Below are 20,197 nucleotides of genomic sequence, written 5' to 3'. Positions count from 1 at the left end.
GGGGGCGTTTTTGATAACAATAACAAAGTTGAACGTTGTTGCATATTTGATCTTGTGAAGTCAAAGGATTTCCCATTGTGCAAGATTACATATCAAAACCTAAAGGCTATAAAGAGCCTATGTTGCGCACCTTGGTCTATGTGGATATTAAACATATAGGACACATATGGATTCATGACAAAATTGTGTTTTGCTGATGGTGATGTGTTTATAGATCTTTCTTTACTGAACATTCTTGGTACTTACAATTTTTTCTATGTACAATAAACTTGGACCTTTAGATGTAAAAATTTACAAAAATTTACCAAATTAGTGAAAATTGTTAAAAATTGACTATGATGGGCAATAACTCCTTAAGGGATCAACTGACCATTTTGGTACTGTTGTTTTATTTGTAGATCTTACTTTGCTGAACATTATTGCTGTTTACAGTGTATTTCTATCTATAATCGTATTCAAGATAATAACCGAAAACGGCAAACTTTCCTTATCATTACCAATTCTGGGACAGCAACCCAACAACCGGTTGTCTGATTCATCTGAAAATTTCAAGTCAGGGCAGATAGATCTTATCCTTATTAACAATTGGTCGCCCGGTCACCGGACACATTTTTAAACTAGATACCCTAGTGATGATTGTGGCCAAATTTGGTTAAATTTGGCCCAGTCGTTTCAGAGGAAAAGATTTTTGTAAAAGTTAACGACGACTGGTTAAATTTAGCCCAGTAGTTTCAGAGGAAAATATTTTTGTAAAAGTTAACGACGACGGACGCCAAGTGATGGGAAAAGCCTCCGCTTACTTGGCCCTTTGGTCAGGTGAGCTAAAAAAAACTACTATGCCTATTGAATAAAAAATATTGCATAAAAATGAAAAGTTAAGCCAATTGAATAAAAAAAAAAATGCATTTGAATAAAATAAAAAAGCATTTAAAATAAAAAAAAATATAGCATTTAAATGAAGAAATATACCATTTGAATAAAAGATAATGCATTTAAATGAAGAAATATATACCATTTAAATGAAGAAAAAAATGCATTGGAATAAAAATATGATGTTTTATATGTCTCTGCATCTCTGAAAAGAAGAAAAAAACTTTTTCACTCTTTATTAATTATTATATCTTGTTAAATCATGTATCACGTTTCAATAATATTCATGTTATAAAATAAGTTTTATCAAAAATTAACATTATAAGTATATCTTTTTATAACATTCTCAAATCAAAACACCTATTTATCAATAAATATGTCACAAACTGTTAAGTTTATATGGCAATAAAACTTAGAATTAAATTGAATTAAAATTGAATAAATATAAATGAATGATTAATTGTATTTTTTTTTTATCTTTCTGATTCTTAAAGCCAAAATTACTTTATATAAAATATGGCCGAACTGGCCGTTAGTCCGAACCAACTGAGGCCGATTTGACAGAGTGGCCGAAATTGCCTACATCGTCCCTCGATTAACTTTCATTTTTATGGTGAAGTGCTCCATACAATGGAGGAAGATACAATACAAGTAAAAAGTAATTTTGAACCAATGAACGTACAGGTTACTAAACGCATTTGGGCTGCTGAAACTGAGAAGAAAAAGTTGAAAAACTTTCGAGCTTTGTAATCCTTTGTAAGTTATCAAAAACGAATTAATTAATAGTTTTTGTCCCATTTGCGTTGACGTTTAATGACAAAATCTGAGAGAAATAAGTCAATTGTTTTTATTAAATCATTTATAACAATGATATCCTACTGTAGTCTAAGATCGTTCATCTTGTCAGTTCGTTAGGTATTTGTGTTTGAACTTAACACACGGGGAATCTCCGCATTGATGTCACTACGGTACTTCTGGCGTAGATAAACAGTGCAAAATACGTTTTTTCTGCACTTTTGAATAAAAAAACATTTCTAAAGGTAAGTTTTTATTGTTGTTCTCAATTATTGCCAAAAAATGGGGTACTTATAAAGTGAGAAACGGAATCGAAACGAAACGAAATATAACGAAACGAAACGAAATACAACGAAACGAAACGAAATATAACGAAACGAAACGAAATGAAAAAATGAAGAAACGAAACGAAATGGAAAATGAAGAAACGAAATACAACGAAATAAACGAAATAGGCCTATATATAATATATCTTTTACATTGTTATAGGAGGTTAGGATTTTGATTTTAAAAAGGTGGTGTAATTAATTGGTTTTTTTTTATTCCAAGTTCCGAGGTTCCGAGTCCAAGTTAAGGGGGCTACCATTTGATTTTTTTTTTGAGTGGGGGGGAGGGCTATGATGAAATAAAAAAAAAAACCTGCACGACAGGGATTTGAGTATAAAAAAGGCAAGACATGATTGTTTAGTAAAAAAGAAGGCAGGATGAGCAACTGGGCAAAAAAAACGGGATAAATTTATATAAAAAAAGCAGGACCAAATATAGTGAAAAATAAAAAGGTAGGACAGAGATTACAACTAAATAAAATGCAGGACAAAAAAATTCATCCAGCTAGCCCATAAAAATCAAATGGTATCTCCCTAAGTTTGAATTGGCGAAGTTGTATTTGACAAGACATTAAAAATGTGAAATGCTAACGGCTGACGAGTAGCCATAACGAAACCTAAATTGAACTGAAAAAGAGATCTGAGGTGAACGTTCTGTGTTACTCCCTTTTTTACCAAACATGAATTTGAATGGAGATTTAAATTTGGAATGATTTTCTCCTGGGTTGGAGACCCCTTCAATCTTTTGAAAATGACTGGATCTGCTGCTGACGTCGATGAGAAAGAAAATCAACATACCTAGATGGTCAGAAAGAGTCCACCATGTTTTAAGTGATTAACAAATATCTACATCGTGTTGCAAGCTGATTATCTCAATATTGAAACATCTTACTGACAGCAATTCGGACTTGTGTGTGGATTAAACCAATATCTTTGGTTAAGTTGCTTTCAAACTGAACCATGAAATCATTACTTTTGAGTGTAGTTTAGTCCGACATATAGACAACGTTCTGTTCATCAGACTAGACTACTCTAAAGGGCGGGTGGATTCGTTTGAATTGTTTTACATTTATTATTTCGGGGCTTTTATAGCTGACTATGAGGTATGGTCTTTGTTCATTGTTGAAGGCCGTACAGTGACCTATATTTGTTAATAACTGTGTCATTGGGTCTCTTGTTGTCTTATTGCCAATCTCACCACATCTTTTTTGTATGTACAAAATCATTCCTTTCCCTGAAATCTAGTAGAACAATTGCTTAAAGTATCTCTGAAACAAACTCAGTGACATGACAAAAATTGGACTTTGACCAATGAACCATGAAAATCAGGTCAAGGTCAGATGACATTTTTTAAACGGCAATTTTCATCTTATTAGCATCATATAAACCAAATTATTGATAAAGTACACCCCTTATAATGAACTATAGAAATGAGGTCCAAGTCAGATGATACCTGTTATTTGAATACAGCAAATATAGTGCACCTAATGCTTAAAATATAGGCGATATGGATTTGACCACGAAAACTTAACACTGACGTGCATGCAGATTTTACAAGATACTTAATTGTGTATATTTTGTATGCATGCACCTGTCCTGGATTATTTAGGAGCCTGTTGTTCATGTGGTTGTTGTAGTTCATATGTGTTTTCTGTTTCTCGTTTTGTATATATTGTATTGTGTCGCGGATCATACATATTCTGAAGTGTTGATATTGTTTAAATCGCGTCTTTTTCATAGAGTTAATATTTTATAGCGTCTTTTTATTTTATAATGTTTAACTTCTGTCTAAGGTTAGGTTGAAGGTTGGCGAGCCTGTTAAACTGTTTAAACCAGATGCATATTCAATACTACTGTCAGTAACCTGTTGTTCAGTGGTTGGTGTGGTTCATAGGGGTTTCTCGTTTTCTATATTTTGATTTACTTGTTTAAAGTTTGTATTCAATGGCAATTTTGGGGACTTTATATGTAGCTTGCTGTTTAGTGTTAGCAAAGACTCTGTGTTCAAGTCGATGCTCATTGAACTGTTAACTTAAAATGCATTGCGACTTGGATGGAGAGTTGTCTCATTTGCACTCAAACCACATCTTAATTATAGCGTTGGTTTCCTGTTTAAATAGTTTTACATTGATCATTTTTGACCCTTTATATCTTGTTCGGTGATTGTTCATGAGTTCGTATTGAAAGGCCGTACTCTAACCTATAATTGCTAAGTTAAACTACACTGTGGCTTGGATAAGAGTTGTCTCATTCGCACTAATACAACATTTTCTGTTTAAAATCAAAATCCTAACCTCCTATAACAATGAAAAAGATATATTTTATATAGGCCTATTTCGTTTATTTCGTTGTATTTCGTTTCTTCATTTTCCATTTCGTTTCGTTTCTTCATTTTTTCATTTCGTTTCGTTTCGTTTCGTTGTATTTCGTTGCGTTTCGTTGTATTTCGTTTCGTTTCGTTATATTTCGTTTCGTTTCGTTTCGATTCCGTTTCTCACTTTATAAGTACCCCAAAAAATGCCAATTTTCTAATGCCCGTTTCAATCCCAACCAACTTCCGAATATTTAAAAACATTCTAGAACTTCACAAAATCCCATTTCCGGCCTCCATTTCTTTGTGTACATTCCATTCAGCGTCATCAATCTTGTGGCAGGCAATTCAGGTCAAGCAAATCGTATTTTTAGGAATTTAAAAATGACATGCTCCTTACCTCTTTCTCGATTTTCCCCGCAAAAAAAGCCCAACCAAAATGAAAGGAAAACTATATGAAAAAACGATGTCCATGCCATAATTTTGAACAGGCATATAGAGTTGGTTATTAAGAAACAATTTACATTTATTTTTCATAGAATTTTCTTTTTAGTCATTATAAAAAGATCGATATTCTGACCATCATGACTGTAGGTAAATATTCATACAAAATTCCCTTGATGTCAAAAGGGATGGCAAAAAAAGAGTTTTCCTGTTGAATAAAACCCAGAACTATTGCAAACTATTTTGGAGCAATATCCCAGAAAGAAATAACGTAATTGCCGTAGACTGAAAAATCCCCTTATTGACAGTAGAGCAATTTGATTTGATATAACGAATTGACATCACGTGATTTTGACGCCATTGAAATTTTAATGTAAACAAACAAGGTCAGAAGGTTCCGTATGGGACATCATTGTACATTTAGTTACTGACAAACAATTAGGAGTTATCAAGCTTGCCAATGCATGGTTATAAAAAATTAAAGCTAAGTCTACAGAAAAAATAAGAAAAAAATAGCCTTAGTATAACGACTTATCATTACACCTGGATACTTGTGCACCTGTATCATCTGAATCACATGTAATTTGTCATTTGTTTGTTGTATGCTGTCATAACTGCAAACAGTGTTTACTTTAGTTACACATTCGAAAAGGAAATTTTATTTTCCTTTCTTTTGGTATTCAAAATTTTCTTTTCAAAGGTTTACTCCAAAATGAAGTGAAGATGGGCAAAGGAAGAAGCAGGACATCAAATGATAACAGTAACCATGCCGACAGAGATGAAGAACTGATAGATGATAAACTACAACCAGTTGGAATTTATGGATGGAGAAAGAGATGTCTCTATGGATTCATATTACTGTTGGTTATCCTGACTGTATTAAACCTTGCATTGCTTGTTTGGATGCTGAGAGTACTTAATTTCAATTGGGTATGGTATATTGCTATAGTTATAGTTACATCAATTGATCTTAGTAATTCAACCTGTGTATAGTGGATTAATGTATAATTTATATAAAATCATCAGTCTAATCAAAAGAAGTTTTTGTTGTACAATTCATGCAAGTATTTTATATGTAAAAAAAGAGGATGTTGGCAATGGATATACATTAATTTAACAGAACTTTAAAAAACACAAACATCAAAACATCACACAAAGGTCAATATAAGTCTTTAAAAAAAGAAAATGTTAATACAAATTGTAGTGCTCTAAATCATAAATTATAATAGACAGTCAGGGATATAACTCTATACTAGGGTTATTACAGGAAAATAACATACATTTGTTATTGTGGACTAAAAAATCAAAGAACTGTGATAACATATGTATGTTACATGTTTCAAAGGGACAATATAATAATAATAATAAGTTTAGTTAAAATGTATACAAGTTCTATTGATATTACTATTGTCTTTATATGTATACTAAACTATTTGAAGATTCAACAGTTCATAGTATTCCAATTTTGAATAGTACACCTATATGTTATTACAGAAAAAATATGCCTGTAATAACTAAAGGGTGTTATCACGGATTCTCTATATCACTTCAAAGCATTTGCTCAGACATAAATCATGCTTAATTACAATGTATTTAAATTTATTGTGAGAAATAATGATCAGAGCATGTAATGAGGTTCTGCGCAAGTTTCTTAGTAATTCCCAAGTGTTTTATATAATAAGTTACATTCCTTTAATAACTAAGCCTTGTTATCACAGCTCAGTTAATCCCTTAACAGCCTTGTCTCATTGATTAACCATGGTTAATCAAAAATGTATTAATTCAATTTAAAATTAATTATCAAGGCTATGCATTTAGTTTCTGCGCAACGTCTCAAGAGTTCCCTGGAGTCCACTATAGATTAAATAATTTTACAAATAACAAACATATGTTATTGCAGATTTAGAAAATTTAAAGAAAAGTATCTGTAATAAAACACACAAGTTATTTTCTGTAATAACCCTATAGAGTTATATCTCTGACTGATAGACTGAAAGATCTGCTATAACACCTGAAATGCCAAAATAAAAAATGAGATGTAAGGACAGACAACCAATCACACATTTCTTTACTTGGAACAGGCACATGAACATGTTGCAAAGTGTATCGTTTAAATAATACATATGAACAGACACATGTCAGACCATGATAACATAAGTAATGTATTTAAACACTGAATCAATATAAAGCTAGCCAAAAAACAACAAACGAATCCTTCTCTCTACTTAATACTTGCAATCAAATGTTTATTCAATTACATGTTTCCATGATACATTTTTTCTCTTTTTGATAATATAATTGTTCAGATTTTGAAATAAATAATTGAATTTCATATAATATGATTTTGAATAAACAGATGATGATTGAAAGATAAAGAATTATTGGTATATAAACACTTACAAAGCAACAATACTGTGGATTCATTATTATTAATTGAATACCAATTTTCATGCTCCATGGATTCCTGGGTACAGTTGAACCACGAAATTAAATGTTCAACGAATGACCAAATTTCTTCAGGCTTGTTTGCAGACTTCGGCTAAACCACACAAATAAATATCCAGGAACATGGAAGTTTTCCCTAATCTACAAAAATTGATACTCACAAAAATAAATGAATCCTCAATAGTAAATTAAATATGATTTCATTGGTTTGACCTTCAGGATGGGATAAATAATGTTAAGTTCACCGAAGATGGTATGAGAACAGAAGGACGGGTAGAATTCCTAGATTCTTTATATACAGAAAAGATTCAGTCACTTCAGGTAAATTATTGTCAGAAAACTTCCTGTGAAAAAATTTAAGAGAAATAGAAAGCAGGCAACAAATTTCTTTTCATGAAATATAAAGATACACATGTAGATATTTGGAAAGAGAATGAAAAAAGCAAGTTATACACTGTCAATATTTGGGACTATATGTGTAGAAGAAATTAAAATGATGCTAACTATATATGTCCTCAGACAAGCAAGAGAAATTTGCTAGTAAAGAAATAAGTAAATAACTTACATTCCGATTTGATGTTTCTTCTTTTATTTTTACATACTTATGAAATACATTTCATTTTTTTTTCTTTTTTTCATGAGATTGAAAAACGAAATTCTGCAGAAAAAGTCAGATATGATTTAAATCAGTTGATGATGTTTATATTTCGAGTTAAGAACAATTAAATCTAACTAAGAACTACAACCTCAAAACTTAACATTTATACATATGCATTTTATTCATATTAGTAAGTAGAAGTTGTGTTTTTTCCAGAGTACAGCATTGAAGATTGATTCAAGCCGAGGTGTACATATCAGAGCCAGAAATGAAGATAATAATGTCACTAATAACTTTGTTATAGGTGAGATAATATTGAGAATGGAAATGGGGAATGTGTCAAAGAGACAACAAACCGACCAAATAAAAAACAACAGCAGAAGGTCACCAACAGGTCTTCAATGTAGCGAGAAATTCCCGCACCCGGAGGCGTCCTTTAGCTGGCCAGTGATAATGAACGCCATACTAATTTCCAAATTGTACACAAGAAACTAAAATTAAAATAATACAAGACTAACCAAGGCCAGATACAAGTATAATGTTTAAGAAGTTGTTTGTTAACTCCTTTTTAAACATTTAATCGTTTTGAAACCAAAACTTGACCTACAAATGATAAGTATGGAACAAAAAATCTAAAAATAAATGTTTCTTATAGTAAGAAATATAAGAGTACTTGTTTAAACAATATAATTTAAGAAAACTATTGTCAGATAAATCCTCAGTTATCTTTTTGTTGCATTTTGTTATTTTATTTTAAAGGGGAAATAAATATTTGTTAAATCCAGACTGAGTTGCATATAGTTATTTCAAGTTATCATGTGTGTTGATCATAAATTATGCATACCATATTTATTCTAATAAACGCCATGGGGGCGAAGACAATTTTCGAAAGGGGGGCGTCAATTAGAGAAAGGAATTTCGTACCTTACTTCATTGACCTTTACCTGAATTTTGTTGAAACAGACTATAGTAACATACACGTGTTTCTTATTGTCTCCATAATCTATAAATAGCGTTTATCGTTAATGTCAAAATTACAACCAGCTGATGATTGTTGGAATAGGCCATTTAAATCATATTTATCGGAAATGTATGACGAATGGTTATTTAATGGACCTGTTGAGAGAACCAAAGGTGGCAATAGATGGCCCAGCCCCTTCAAAGTCCGCAATTCTCAGTTGGATTAAAAAAGCATGGGATTCTATCACTCCAGAATTTATACGAAAATAGTGTGGGATCTCGAATGAGTTGGACGGAAGCGAAGATCATTTATTTTAAAATGACCATGATGATGATAATGATCCTTTCGAGGGGTTCGACGTGGAAGATGTCCAAATGGATGAGGAAATGTTGGCTAGCGTTTCAGCTTACGGCTAAGAAGCCATGGAAGTTAGCGAGAGTGCGGGTGAAATTGATTCTGACCTCAATGAGGCTACAGAATCAGACTATGATAGATAGCCCTTGTCACTGAAAAAACAATAACATTAACTACAAAATGGGGGTGTTTATTAGAAGTCAAAAGTTCTAAACACACTATTTTCGGTAGGGGGGGGGGGGCGTTAATTACAAGAGGGCTTTTAATAGAATAAATACGGTATAATACACTCTACAAACTTTTATTTAAGCATTTAAAACTACATTTTCTTTCGGATACTAATTTTAGAATAGGTGCACGAATAATTTGACAATTTTTTAAATGCTCCATATATTTTTATTTCAATAATATGTTTAATATTTAATCAAAAGGTTTCTGGATTATTATCAAGTTTCAAACCATGTAATAACTGTGTTTTCAGCAAACAAGACTGTATCCTCAAGATGTGAATTATTTGAGATCAAAAACAGTAAGGGTCAGACAAAACTCAGTGTGTCAAACAATGGAGTCAAGTTTGGTAATATGGATGTCACTTTCACAGGTATGGATACATTAAAAACATTCAAATCTGTCAATAAGTATTATAGAATTAAGAACTATTTGAAAAAAGTTTTCATCTGAATTTTGGAAAGTTTATGATTTTTTTTTTGCAGAGTAGTAATTAAACTAGAAATTACTTGAGAACCAAGGTCATTGAATCATTGTTATGCAAAACTTATTGTCTAGACAACTTGAAATTATTTATTTTTGCACACACCTTACACATGTAAAAAATTTAATGAAGTGTAATAAATTATATACTTGCTAATCTTGGCAGGATTGACATCAGAATTGATATTTGATTCTCTAGTAAATTGCAAATTTTCACAAATTGACAAATAATGATTATAATATGTTATATTTCTTTGATTTTATGTTCTTTCAACTAAGTTAAAGTTTGGCAACATTTTAAATGTTTTCACTACACATTAGAATAATTTCTTTCCATGTTTTGTTTTCATTTTGGTTAATTTTTTTTTCACTGTCAGAAATCTAAAATGTTGAAATAAGAAAATTAAGTTGTAGGAGCAGATTCAATATAAAATAAGGAAATGTTGTATGTTTGACAATGAGACAACTATTCACCAAAGATCAATTGAGCTAGCAATTATAGGTTCATGTTTTCAGGGACTATATGTATAAGTGCAAGAGGAGATATTGAATATGTAAATGTACAATTATCCCCCTTTGATTTCTGTTACACACAAATATCATTGAACATCACCTTTACCTGAAATATTCAAAGTGTACCAGTATATATTTCTTTTGTACGTTGCTTTTACACCTTCCCAATTTAGCTTTATTGTTTATGAATGAAATAATATTACTTCTGATGAAGAACATTAACAAAATGTTTATGATAGAAGGACACTTTAAATCTAAACTTAATTAATGATAATCACTGATATTTTTTTCTTTTTGTATATTTAGGTTCATCCAAAGTAAATTTTACAGGATCTATAGCCACACCTAATGTTAGAGGACCTGTGTCAGAACCATTAAGGTAACTAATCTATTAAACAAATGAGAGGTTAAGCTAGATAAAACCAGGTTTAATCCACTATTTTCTACCTAAGAAAATGCCTGTGCTAAGTCAGAAATATGACAGTTGTTATTCATTTGTTTGATGTGTTTGAGCTTATGATTTTGCCATTAGCATGATTAGAATTATCCTCAACTTTAGTATTTTTGTGATTTAATTTTAAAAAAATGATCAATTTGCTCTCTGTAAATAAAGCCTTTGTGTGTGCTATAGGTATTTAGTGCATAAAAGGTACATGCTAGTTGAGAAAATTGAATAAGATATTGAAAAGATAAATGATTTTGAATCAGAAATTTGCCATCCATAGTCTTGGTTGTCAATTTCCATGTTTTTATATGGATTGTGCTCTGATGCCACATAGCCAAGCAAGTCCTAAAAGAGGCTGTCAGATGTCAGAGCAGTCTTGGTTTAGATACAATATCCTATTACATATGTGTATACTTATATTTGTGTAGAAACCAATTAGAATATTGAATTCAGAGTTATAAAATTCTATGAAGTATTTAGTTGACAGAACAAAGTGTATACAACGAAAAAAAGTAAAGAATTCTGCTTACACCAATATTTGTGTTTGCTTATTTCTACATAGTTGAGGTTAAGATAATGATTTGATTAATGACTTAAGTTACTGCTATGTCATTTGTTTTCTTGTGGAGAGTTGTCGTATTAGCAATTATACCACATCTTCTTATTTATTTATTTTAGAGTAGAAGCTATAAGTACTCAATTGAGAGTAGTGGGTGACGAAGGAGTATATGTGACAGCTCCAGCTGGTAAAATACTCATTAAAAGTGCTAACCAACTCAGCCTGATTGCCAATAAACATGTGAGTAGTATTTTGTAATCATCTGGGTTTTCATTGCCATCAAAATATTAGTTTAAATAATGTTTGGGTGAATAACTCCAAGTTTTCTTTATAAGAAAGTGTTAAATTAGAATGAAGTAACTGTAAACCAACTTAGTTTTGTGAACTTTTTTAACGATAATTTATTTATACAAGACAATAAATGTTTGACAAATAAGCAAGGATTTATATTTTGTTAAAGAAGTTTTGATTTACTTCTTTATCTCATAAATCTGGTTAATAAATTGCTTTAGAAACTTATTTTGTTAAAATCATTGGAAAATTGTTAGAACAAAATTACAGTACATCCACGCATTTTCAACCTATTTTAGCAATATGAACTCATCTATGTATAAATCAATGTTTCATTGACAATTTTCTTTCTTCAGTATACAATAGTATAGGTATTAATTTACAAATTTAGGCATTGCATATATACAAAGATAAGTCCAAACATGGGGCCCTGATTTTAGCAGTGTAATGAGTTATAACTATGTTTTAACAACAACCAAACAATATGATTAGGATAGAGATAACTGTGTTGTATTTGAAGATTTAAGGACGTCCATCAGTAGTTTTACTGTCGCAAATTTAGTTTACCTGGCGACGCGGAGCGGAGACAGGTAAACGGGTATTTGCGACAGTAAAGCTACCGATGAACGTCTGAAAAGCTTCAAATACAATACAGTTATCTCTATTCCAAAACAAAAAAAGTTTATAATTAAATTTCAATCATTATTTCAGAGTAAAATCTTCATAATAGAAAATTCTGCGAAAAAATGTTATCTTCTTTGGTCCCTACACTAGGTGACGTCATATGTATGCTTCCGGCGTCAAACATAAACACCAGACATTTTCTGTGCCTCTTCAGAATGTAATAAAATTTGATAAAAAGAAGTTTTTTAGGCGCAACAAGTGAGTGTTTTGTTTATTATTGTAGAAATAACATGTCAAATTATTTCGAAATTCAAGTTGTCGGCTTCCTTAGTTACAGACAAGGAGATAGAGAATTTTACGCTTGCTGTCATCCAATCAGATTACTTGTCCTTGTTTTTTCATTTCTGAAGTGTTTGTTTTTGTAGATGTACTTACAGGCAAAAGACTATTATATCAAGAAGCCAAGAGTAAGCAGTCCACAGAGTGGGACTCCATACATTGGAAAGGTTTATGAGTTATGTATTTGTGAGAGTGGACGATTGTTTTTATCCAAACCTAACTTGGACTGTAAAGCAACCGAAACAATCTGTCAGTAATAATGGAAATATTTCCCACTGAAATTGTTTCTCACATAGATTGACATGTTATTAATGATATTTGGTAAATAACTCTTAGAAATCAGTAGCAATGTTTTCTTGAAACTGTTTATCAAGAGGAAGGACAATCATTTTACTACCAATTTTCTTTTTGGAGACTAAGAAAGGAGAGCATCTTATTTTCTCCTTTATATACAAGTAATGAGTTAAATTTAGATTTGAGGACACTCAACATTAAAACTGAATAGATTTTGGGTTTCATGAATGTTTAGAACTTTTTCCTTGGATTTGTTATTTTAAACTTTTTAATGGATGTTTCATTCTAGTAAAAAAAAATCACTATAAACCTGAAGAATAACCCTGAAATACTTTCAATCAATTAATATTTTATATATATTTTATTTTAATTAATTTAATTTCTAAGATTGATTTAGAAATTTATGTATCAAAAATATTACTTAATTTTTATATTTATATATGTTTGTAAAGTGACATGAATATTTATATGCTTTAATTATCAATTACCTCACTGTCTAGTTAATGTAGAATACTTGGCAGCATGCAAACTTGATATTGCTGTAAAATTGAAAAGTCAAGATAATATAGAAATAATATAGAAAATACTGCAATTTTTAAACAAACTTTGTATTTTTATACGTCATGATGTTACACATGTTACAGTGACAGTCATATCCAAGACTTATTTTTCCCCACCGATATATTTTTTCTTTTTTTAAATTAATCAAAGTTTTATTGCACTTTTAGCTGTTAACAATTTACTCAATCTACAGCTTCAATTAAGTATCTCTTAAATTAGTTATTGAATATTTAGGGAGAAATAATTTTTTTTTTTTTAAATTAATCAATATATATATATATTTTCAAAAGATTTTTTAAGCAACATATTGAATTTAATCTTAGCATTGTCAATTTATTGAAATGAGTTAAGTATAAGACAGTGACATATTTTTAAAACATTTTCATATCTTTATATTTATTCATAAATTATGATATTATTATTATTCCGTCCAAGGAAAGACATGGAAGATAGGTTGTATTTTTAATGTTGTTTATTTGTAGCATGTTTTTTTTAATACTGAATAAATTTTAGATTTTCATTTGGTCATAGACATTTTATTTTTGTACAATTATACAGTACTTTAGTAAGTATTTATTATTTTGCTAGGAAATGATTTATGTAAGCTTTAACAATTTTATACATATAAGTCTGTGTTTTAGTTGTTCTGTATCTGTCATGCAGGAAATGATACTATAGGAAATATTAATTTTGAATATAATGAACAATAAAATATTAAAATGTTCGGTGCTGATTGGTCCTATTAAATAATGTATTTGAAATGGTTTAATGTATGCTACATATCAAAGATGATTACTTGCATTTAGTTTATAAGCATTATTGAGAAGAAAAAAAATTGGGATTGCTATGTTTCAAATTTGCCTTGAAAAAAAAGGTCCATAACCATTTATATTTTCAAATGATGGCCCTCCTTAGAAAAATCATTGATCCCATATAAAGAATGGATGTACTTGCCTTTACAATTTGAATATCAGTGGTTCTCTTTCTAAAAGAAATGAATGGTCCCACACTAACTTGAACCCCTATACCCTCTAACTACCTCCTAACAGAACTGGTTATATCTATATGAACTAAATGACATGACCATTATCAGTTTCCTTCCATACTGTTTGTAAGCATACTTATTGTATCCTTTTAATGCATTTCTGTGCAATTTGAGGTCTATTGGTGGGCTGACAATAGGCAATTAGGGTTGTTCCAGAAAATACTAAGACCCTTCCAGTGATGGAACATTTTTAACTGCCACCATCTACAGAAATAAAAAACAAAACAAAAAAACACTCCCTTTGCATTTTGTATTTCAAATATTATACAACCATCCACATAATTTTTTTTAAATTGTCTTCTGTGGGGCATGGGGGCATAGTATTTTCTGGAACAGCCCTTTAAATGAAATAATCTAAATTTCGCATACTAGATAATTATAACTTCAAACTTTTTTTTAGCAGAAAATAATGCTCAGTCATAATCCTGAGGGTAAAAATTACCTAAATGTAAAAACTTTATTTCGTTTAAATACTTTTCTTTGGTGCAAACAACCTTTTTTTATGAATGAATAAAGGGTTGACCTCATGTGAAATTGTATATTACAAAAAAAATAATGCATTAATTTAGAACATATATCATTTATATATTTCCTGATGGTGCTATGAAATATTTATTGTCCTTATTTAACATTATAGATTAATGTCATTTTCTAAATGTTACTTTATATTATATTTTAAATTATGAAAATATAATAGCTACATATGACTGCTGAATATCCGAAAAAGAAATCTTATATACATTAACTTTAACGTTTTTGTTATCATTATTATTTTATATTTACAAATAGAATTATTTATTTTATTCAAATGTCTTTAATACCGAATTGATATTATTCTTTTTATTTTTGTTTCCTATCATATACTTGCATTTTATGGATTATTGTTTTTATAACAATCATTGAAAGAAACACTTTGTGAAGTCTTATGGTTGTAGCTAGGCCAACACATAATACATTTTTAAATATTTTTTTCTTAAAAACTTTTAATTTCTCAAATTTTCTTGGTTCAAGAATGCTTGATGAAATGGTTACACAAGGTACAGAAACCGAGTTATATTTTATTTTGGCCTCAGTAAACAATTTTAATGCATTGATTAGTGTGCTATGTGTGTTATATTATATTTGTTTTAAATGTCCATAACAATTGATAAGATTATCAATAATTTATATACTGTACAATAGAACCTTTACTGAATTAAACATGAAAAAAAGAATTATTTTTACTCTAACTATTTTTGCATAAACAAAACTTTAACCAATTGTAAACAATTGAACTCATTCACATGTCTGGTTGGATTACCTTAATGGTGTGACACAGGGATAATGATTTCCGAAATCCTACTTCTTTTATTTTATTTTTTTCCCACCTTTAAATTTTTTCCTGATCCTATTTTTATGCCCCTGATGTAGCTGAGGGGGCTCAAGTATTACAAATGTATGTCTGACTGTACTGAACATTCCCAAAATTGGTTTCTGTTCTCTAACTTTTGTTTGACTCTATCAAATGATAAAAAACTTATACACAATGGTTTTTACCACAAATTACAACTCATTGAAGTTTGAATTGGGTGGCATGACTTTTACCTTTCATAAGTTATGCCCCTTTATAAACTTGAAAATTGCTGAATATTTTATTTCTGTCTTCTAACTTTAGTTTGCCTCAACCAAATATTATAAAACCATTTTACTGTTCTGGAGTTTATATGCCCCTTTATAAATGGAAAGTTTTTTCATGCATATTTATAAAAGATGCATTTATGGCCCATAGACACATTCTCCATTTAATTTTTGCCTAATTACTCCTTATTGGTGACTAAACCATTTTTGCTCCTCTATTTGAACTAACTGAATATTATGTATGCCTATAAAGGTATGTAAACAAAACTTAGAAGATGGTATGTTCACCAATGACATAAATCCATCAGTATCAAAAATGAGCAAATCCCATACAATATAGAAACTTAATATAAATACACTTTTACCTTTTTGGAATTTTAGGTCCTCAATGATCTTCAGTTTGTACTTGTTTTGCTTTATAACTATTTTAATATGAATGTCTCTGATGAGTCCTATGTAGACAAAACACATGTCCGGTGTATTCAATTATAATCCTGGTACCTTTCATACGCTTTTAAAGGCACTATGTTTTAACTCTCAAAACAAACTTGCCTGATCATACCACTTATGTCATCTTCATATGATCTCCTATTTTGTTGCCATGATCCATCAACAGATGTTCACAAATTACTATGCATACATAAACATTAGCTGTCATGAAATAATGGCAACATTTTTATACAATGTTTAAAGCACATGCATTGATTTGAAAGATAAGAAATCCCCCCAAAACTGAGAGTATTACACAAGTTCCTTAATGAAGCTAGACCAGAAATACAGAATAACAGGAACGAAATTTTAACAAATTTTTATCTAGATACTAGCTTTTGATCATAAACAAGCTTCTGTACAAAATTGATACAAATCCAGGATAGTTAAAGAAAAATAAAGTTCTTCAGATTTTAAAAACTTTAACAACAGAGAGAATATAATATTTCCTGGCAGAAAAACTTAAGTCCATTATAAGTAAAATACGGAAAAACAGCTAATTTCTATTACAAAATTTATCTCTGCATAACATCTTGTGATCATAAGTAAGCTTATGTTCAAGTTTGGTAGAAATCCAGGATAGTTTAAGAAAGTTGATTAATTTCAAAAACTTAAACCACAGAGTGAATATTAGTTGACACCGCCATCGCCGGAATGTAGGATCGTTATGTCTCGCATTTTCGACAAAAAAAGATATGTTTATGATGAAAACGGAAAATGAAAAAAAATAACGATACTTTCAAAATGCTGCGATAATGTCTTTTTATCATAAAGAAGATTCTGCCCATATTTCATAAAGTTCCATGAAGGTTTATCAAAAGGATACTGGATGTATATCTGAATGTTTTGAACATTAAAATTTTATACACATGTTCCCTATTTTATGATCTTTATAATTTCAAAGCAAAATTTGATTTTTGAACCCAATTTCACAGTCCACTGAACTCAGAAAATTATAGTGCGAGTGGAACATCCGTGTACTATGGACATATTCTTGTTGAGTTGGGTATCAGTCTCTTTGATACAATAGTAATCAAAGGTACCAGGATTATTATTTAATATGCCAGACGCGCGTTTCGTCTTCATAAGACTCATCAGTGACGCTCAGATCAAACTAATTATAAAGCAAAACAATTACAAAGTTAAAGAGCATTGAGAACCCAAAATTCAAAAACATATGTGCCAAATACGGCTAAGGTTATCTATTCCTGGGATAAGAAAATCTTTATTTTTTTTTTAATAATCCGAAGTTTTGTAACAGGAAATTAAAAAAAAATGACCATATAGTTGATATTCATGTCAACACCGAAGTGCTGACTACTGGGCTAGTGATACCCTCGGAGACGAAACTTCCCTAGTTTTTGGTGGGGTTCGTGTTGTTTATTCTTTAGTTTTCTATGTTGTGTCATGTGTACTATTGTTTTTCTGTTTGTCTTTTTCATTTTTAGCCATGGCGTTGTCAGTTTGTTTTAGATTTACGAGTTTGACTGTCCCTTTGGTGTCTTTCGTCCCTCTTTTTTTTCCACCAGCAGTGGTATCGACCCAGTGGTGTAAATAGTAATCAAAGGTACTAGAACAAAACCAAAATAATGTATACGTATAGCAAGGATGTGTAATAAGTTTATATAAAAGTGCGTCTTCTATTAAGCTTAAGACACTTCCGGATGCACATGTTACAGGACACATTCGATTGCAGTAAGATACTGAATTCTCCTTCTAAACATCTTCGAAGTAAAAAATGGAATTCGGATTTATACTAATTTAATTCACTACAAATCAGAATTCAAATATCTACTTGTAACAAATGGGATATTCATATGTGTATCAGGAGGCTGGATTGTATCTTATTTAAAGTAGGATCCAATTGTTTATAACTTCAGGCTCTTAAAAGTCTGCCGCTCACCTACTAAAGTACAAAGCTTTCTGTGCATCTTCAACAATGAACATTCTACAACAGTGTCAAATAGAATATTATTCTTGATAGACTAAAATCTCTATTTTTATTCTTATATAGCTGATCATTATTTGTAGGTTGTCTTCTGAAAACCTATACTGACGGCTACTAAATAAATAACGTATGATTATATTTGAAAATTAATCTATCGGATTGCCGCGTATTTGTGTATTTTATAAGTGAAGCACTGAAAAAATTGTGTTCCCGGTTCGTTGAAAAACTAAGAAAATTTTGACGTGTGTACTTTGTGGTATATATGCAGCTGTAACTTGTAATTGTATTATTACCAAAAAAAATGATGCATAACTATTTATTACTATAGCAATGAACAGAAAGACACTGATGAAAATAACAAACCAATTTTAAAAAATGTGAAAAAACGAATTCTTTAAAAGTTTTTTTTCCTGGTTTAATACGTTAACGTACTTTCGGTCAAGATATGTAGAAGGTAAAATCACAAAACAAAAATCTGAACACCGATAACATTCAAATGACAAAATAAAAAATTCAAACACATCGAACTGATAACTTGTGTCATAGGAAAAAATTAAAAACCGAAACACATCAAACACACCAAACACATTGATAACAAGTATCATATTTCTGACTTGATCAGGATTAGTTTTGCATTAAAAAAACATATTGGAAAAAAACACGTGTAACACACACTATACATTAAAGTTGTAACCAGTATTATGAGTAAAATTTAAAGAAATTGATCAGCCGGAATATTGCAAAGCAACAGATACGCGAAAGGTCCGAAAGAGGGCTATACTTTTTTTGATTTTTTTTTTTGGGGGGGGGGGGGGGGGGAGGAGGGGGGTCTTCTTTTCTATTATACCTTTGGTATTTTCAATATTCTTTATTTGTTTGCAGATTTTTTTAAAAAAATTTTCACCATCATATATTTAAGCGACCGCTGATTTTATTTTTTTATTGTTGCTTATTTCTTCATAATTTATGTGTCGGGTACATTTATTTACGATTCTGTAATCCAGATTTGCATACAAATGAGTAAATCCTATAGTCGCATATTCTATACATAATAATTAGCTAGGCTATTAGCACCGATAAATGTATTTATCAGAAATTTATCTATCAGTGGCGGACCAGAAATTTTCATAAGCTGGGGTGGCACTGACTGCCATAAGAAGTAGCCTGTGATGCAGTGATTCCTTAAATAAACAGCAGCAAAAGGGGACGAGCACCTTTCCCCTTAATACACCTCTCAAATAACTACCCAGACAACATGAGTATGTTGGCCCAACATTGGCACAACGTATATCATTGCATTGGCCCATCGTTGTATTTTAACGTTGGCCCAATGTATAAGTGCAAAGTGGGCCTACGTTGGCCCAACATGATGGCTTCATGTTGGCCCAACGTTGTACGGTTATATGCAATACATAGAGCCAACGTTGGCCCATTGTATGAAAAAGGAAATCCATGTTGGCACAACGTTGGACCAACGTAGAAATATGTTTTCTTATGTTGGCACTATGTTGGTCCAAGGTAGGTATTTCTCATTTTTATGTTGGCAATACGTTGGTCTATTGTTTCAACCAAATAACAATGGATGCTGCATGAGGAGCTGTATATGATAAATACTCCGGAGCGCATTTGATCTTTTTTTTTATCCAAACTGCCAAAG

At 30.7% G+C, this 20,197-nt stretch overlaps 1 protein-coding gene across 1 annotated transcript; it reads left to right on the top strand.

Annotated features, from left to right (window-relative positions):
* Positions 1–1,493: 1,493 nt before the first annotated feature.
* LOC134695760 (zeta-sarcoglycan-like) lies at positions 1,494–14,304 on the top strand. The gene is made up of 8 exons (XM_063557173.1): positions 1,494–1,626; positions 5,447–5,676; positions 7,411–7,512; positions 8,006–8,093; positions 9,586–9,705; positions 10,635–10,707; positions 11,452–11,572; positions 12,673–14,304. The coding sequence occupies exons 2-8, from the start codon at positions 5,470–5,472 to the stop codon at positions 12,841–12,843; spliced, it is 882 nt and encodes a 293-aa protein (XP_063413243.1). The 5' UTR covers positions 1,494–1,626; positions 5,447–5,469; the 3' UTR covers positions 12,844–14,304.
* The last annotated feature ends 5,893 nt before the right edge of the window (positions 14,305–20,197 follow it).

Source organism: Mytilus trossulus, chromosome 14 (assembly GCF_036588685.1).
Source record: "Mytilus trossulus isolate FHL-02 chromosome 14, PNRI_Mtr1.1.1.hap1, whole genome shotgun sequence".
In the NCBI taxonomy this organism is placed as follows: domain Eukaryota; kingdom Metazoa; phylum Mollusca; class Bivalvia; order Mytilida; family Mytilidae; genus Mytilus; species Mytilus trossulus.
The sequence above is the reverse complement of the archived record's forward strand: the minus strand, read 5'-3'. Positions and strand labels throughout refer to the sequence as shown.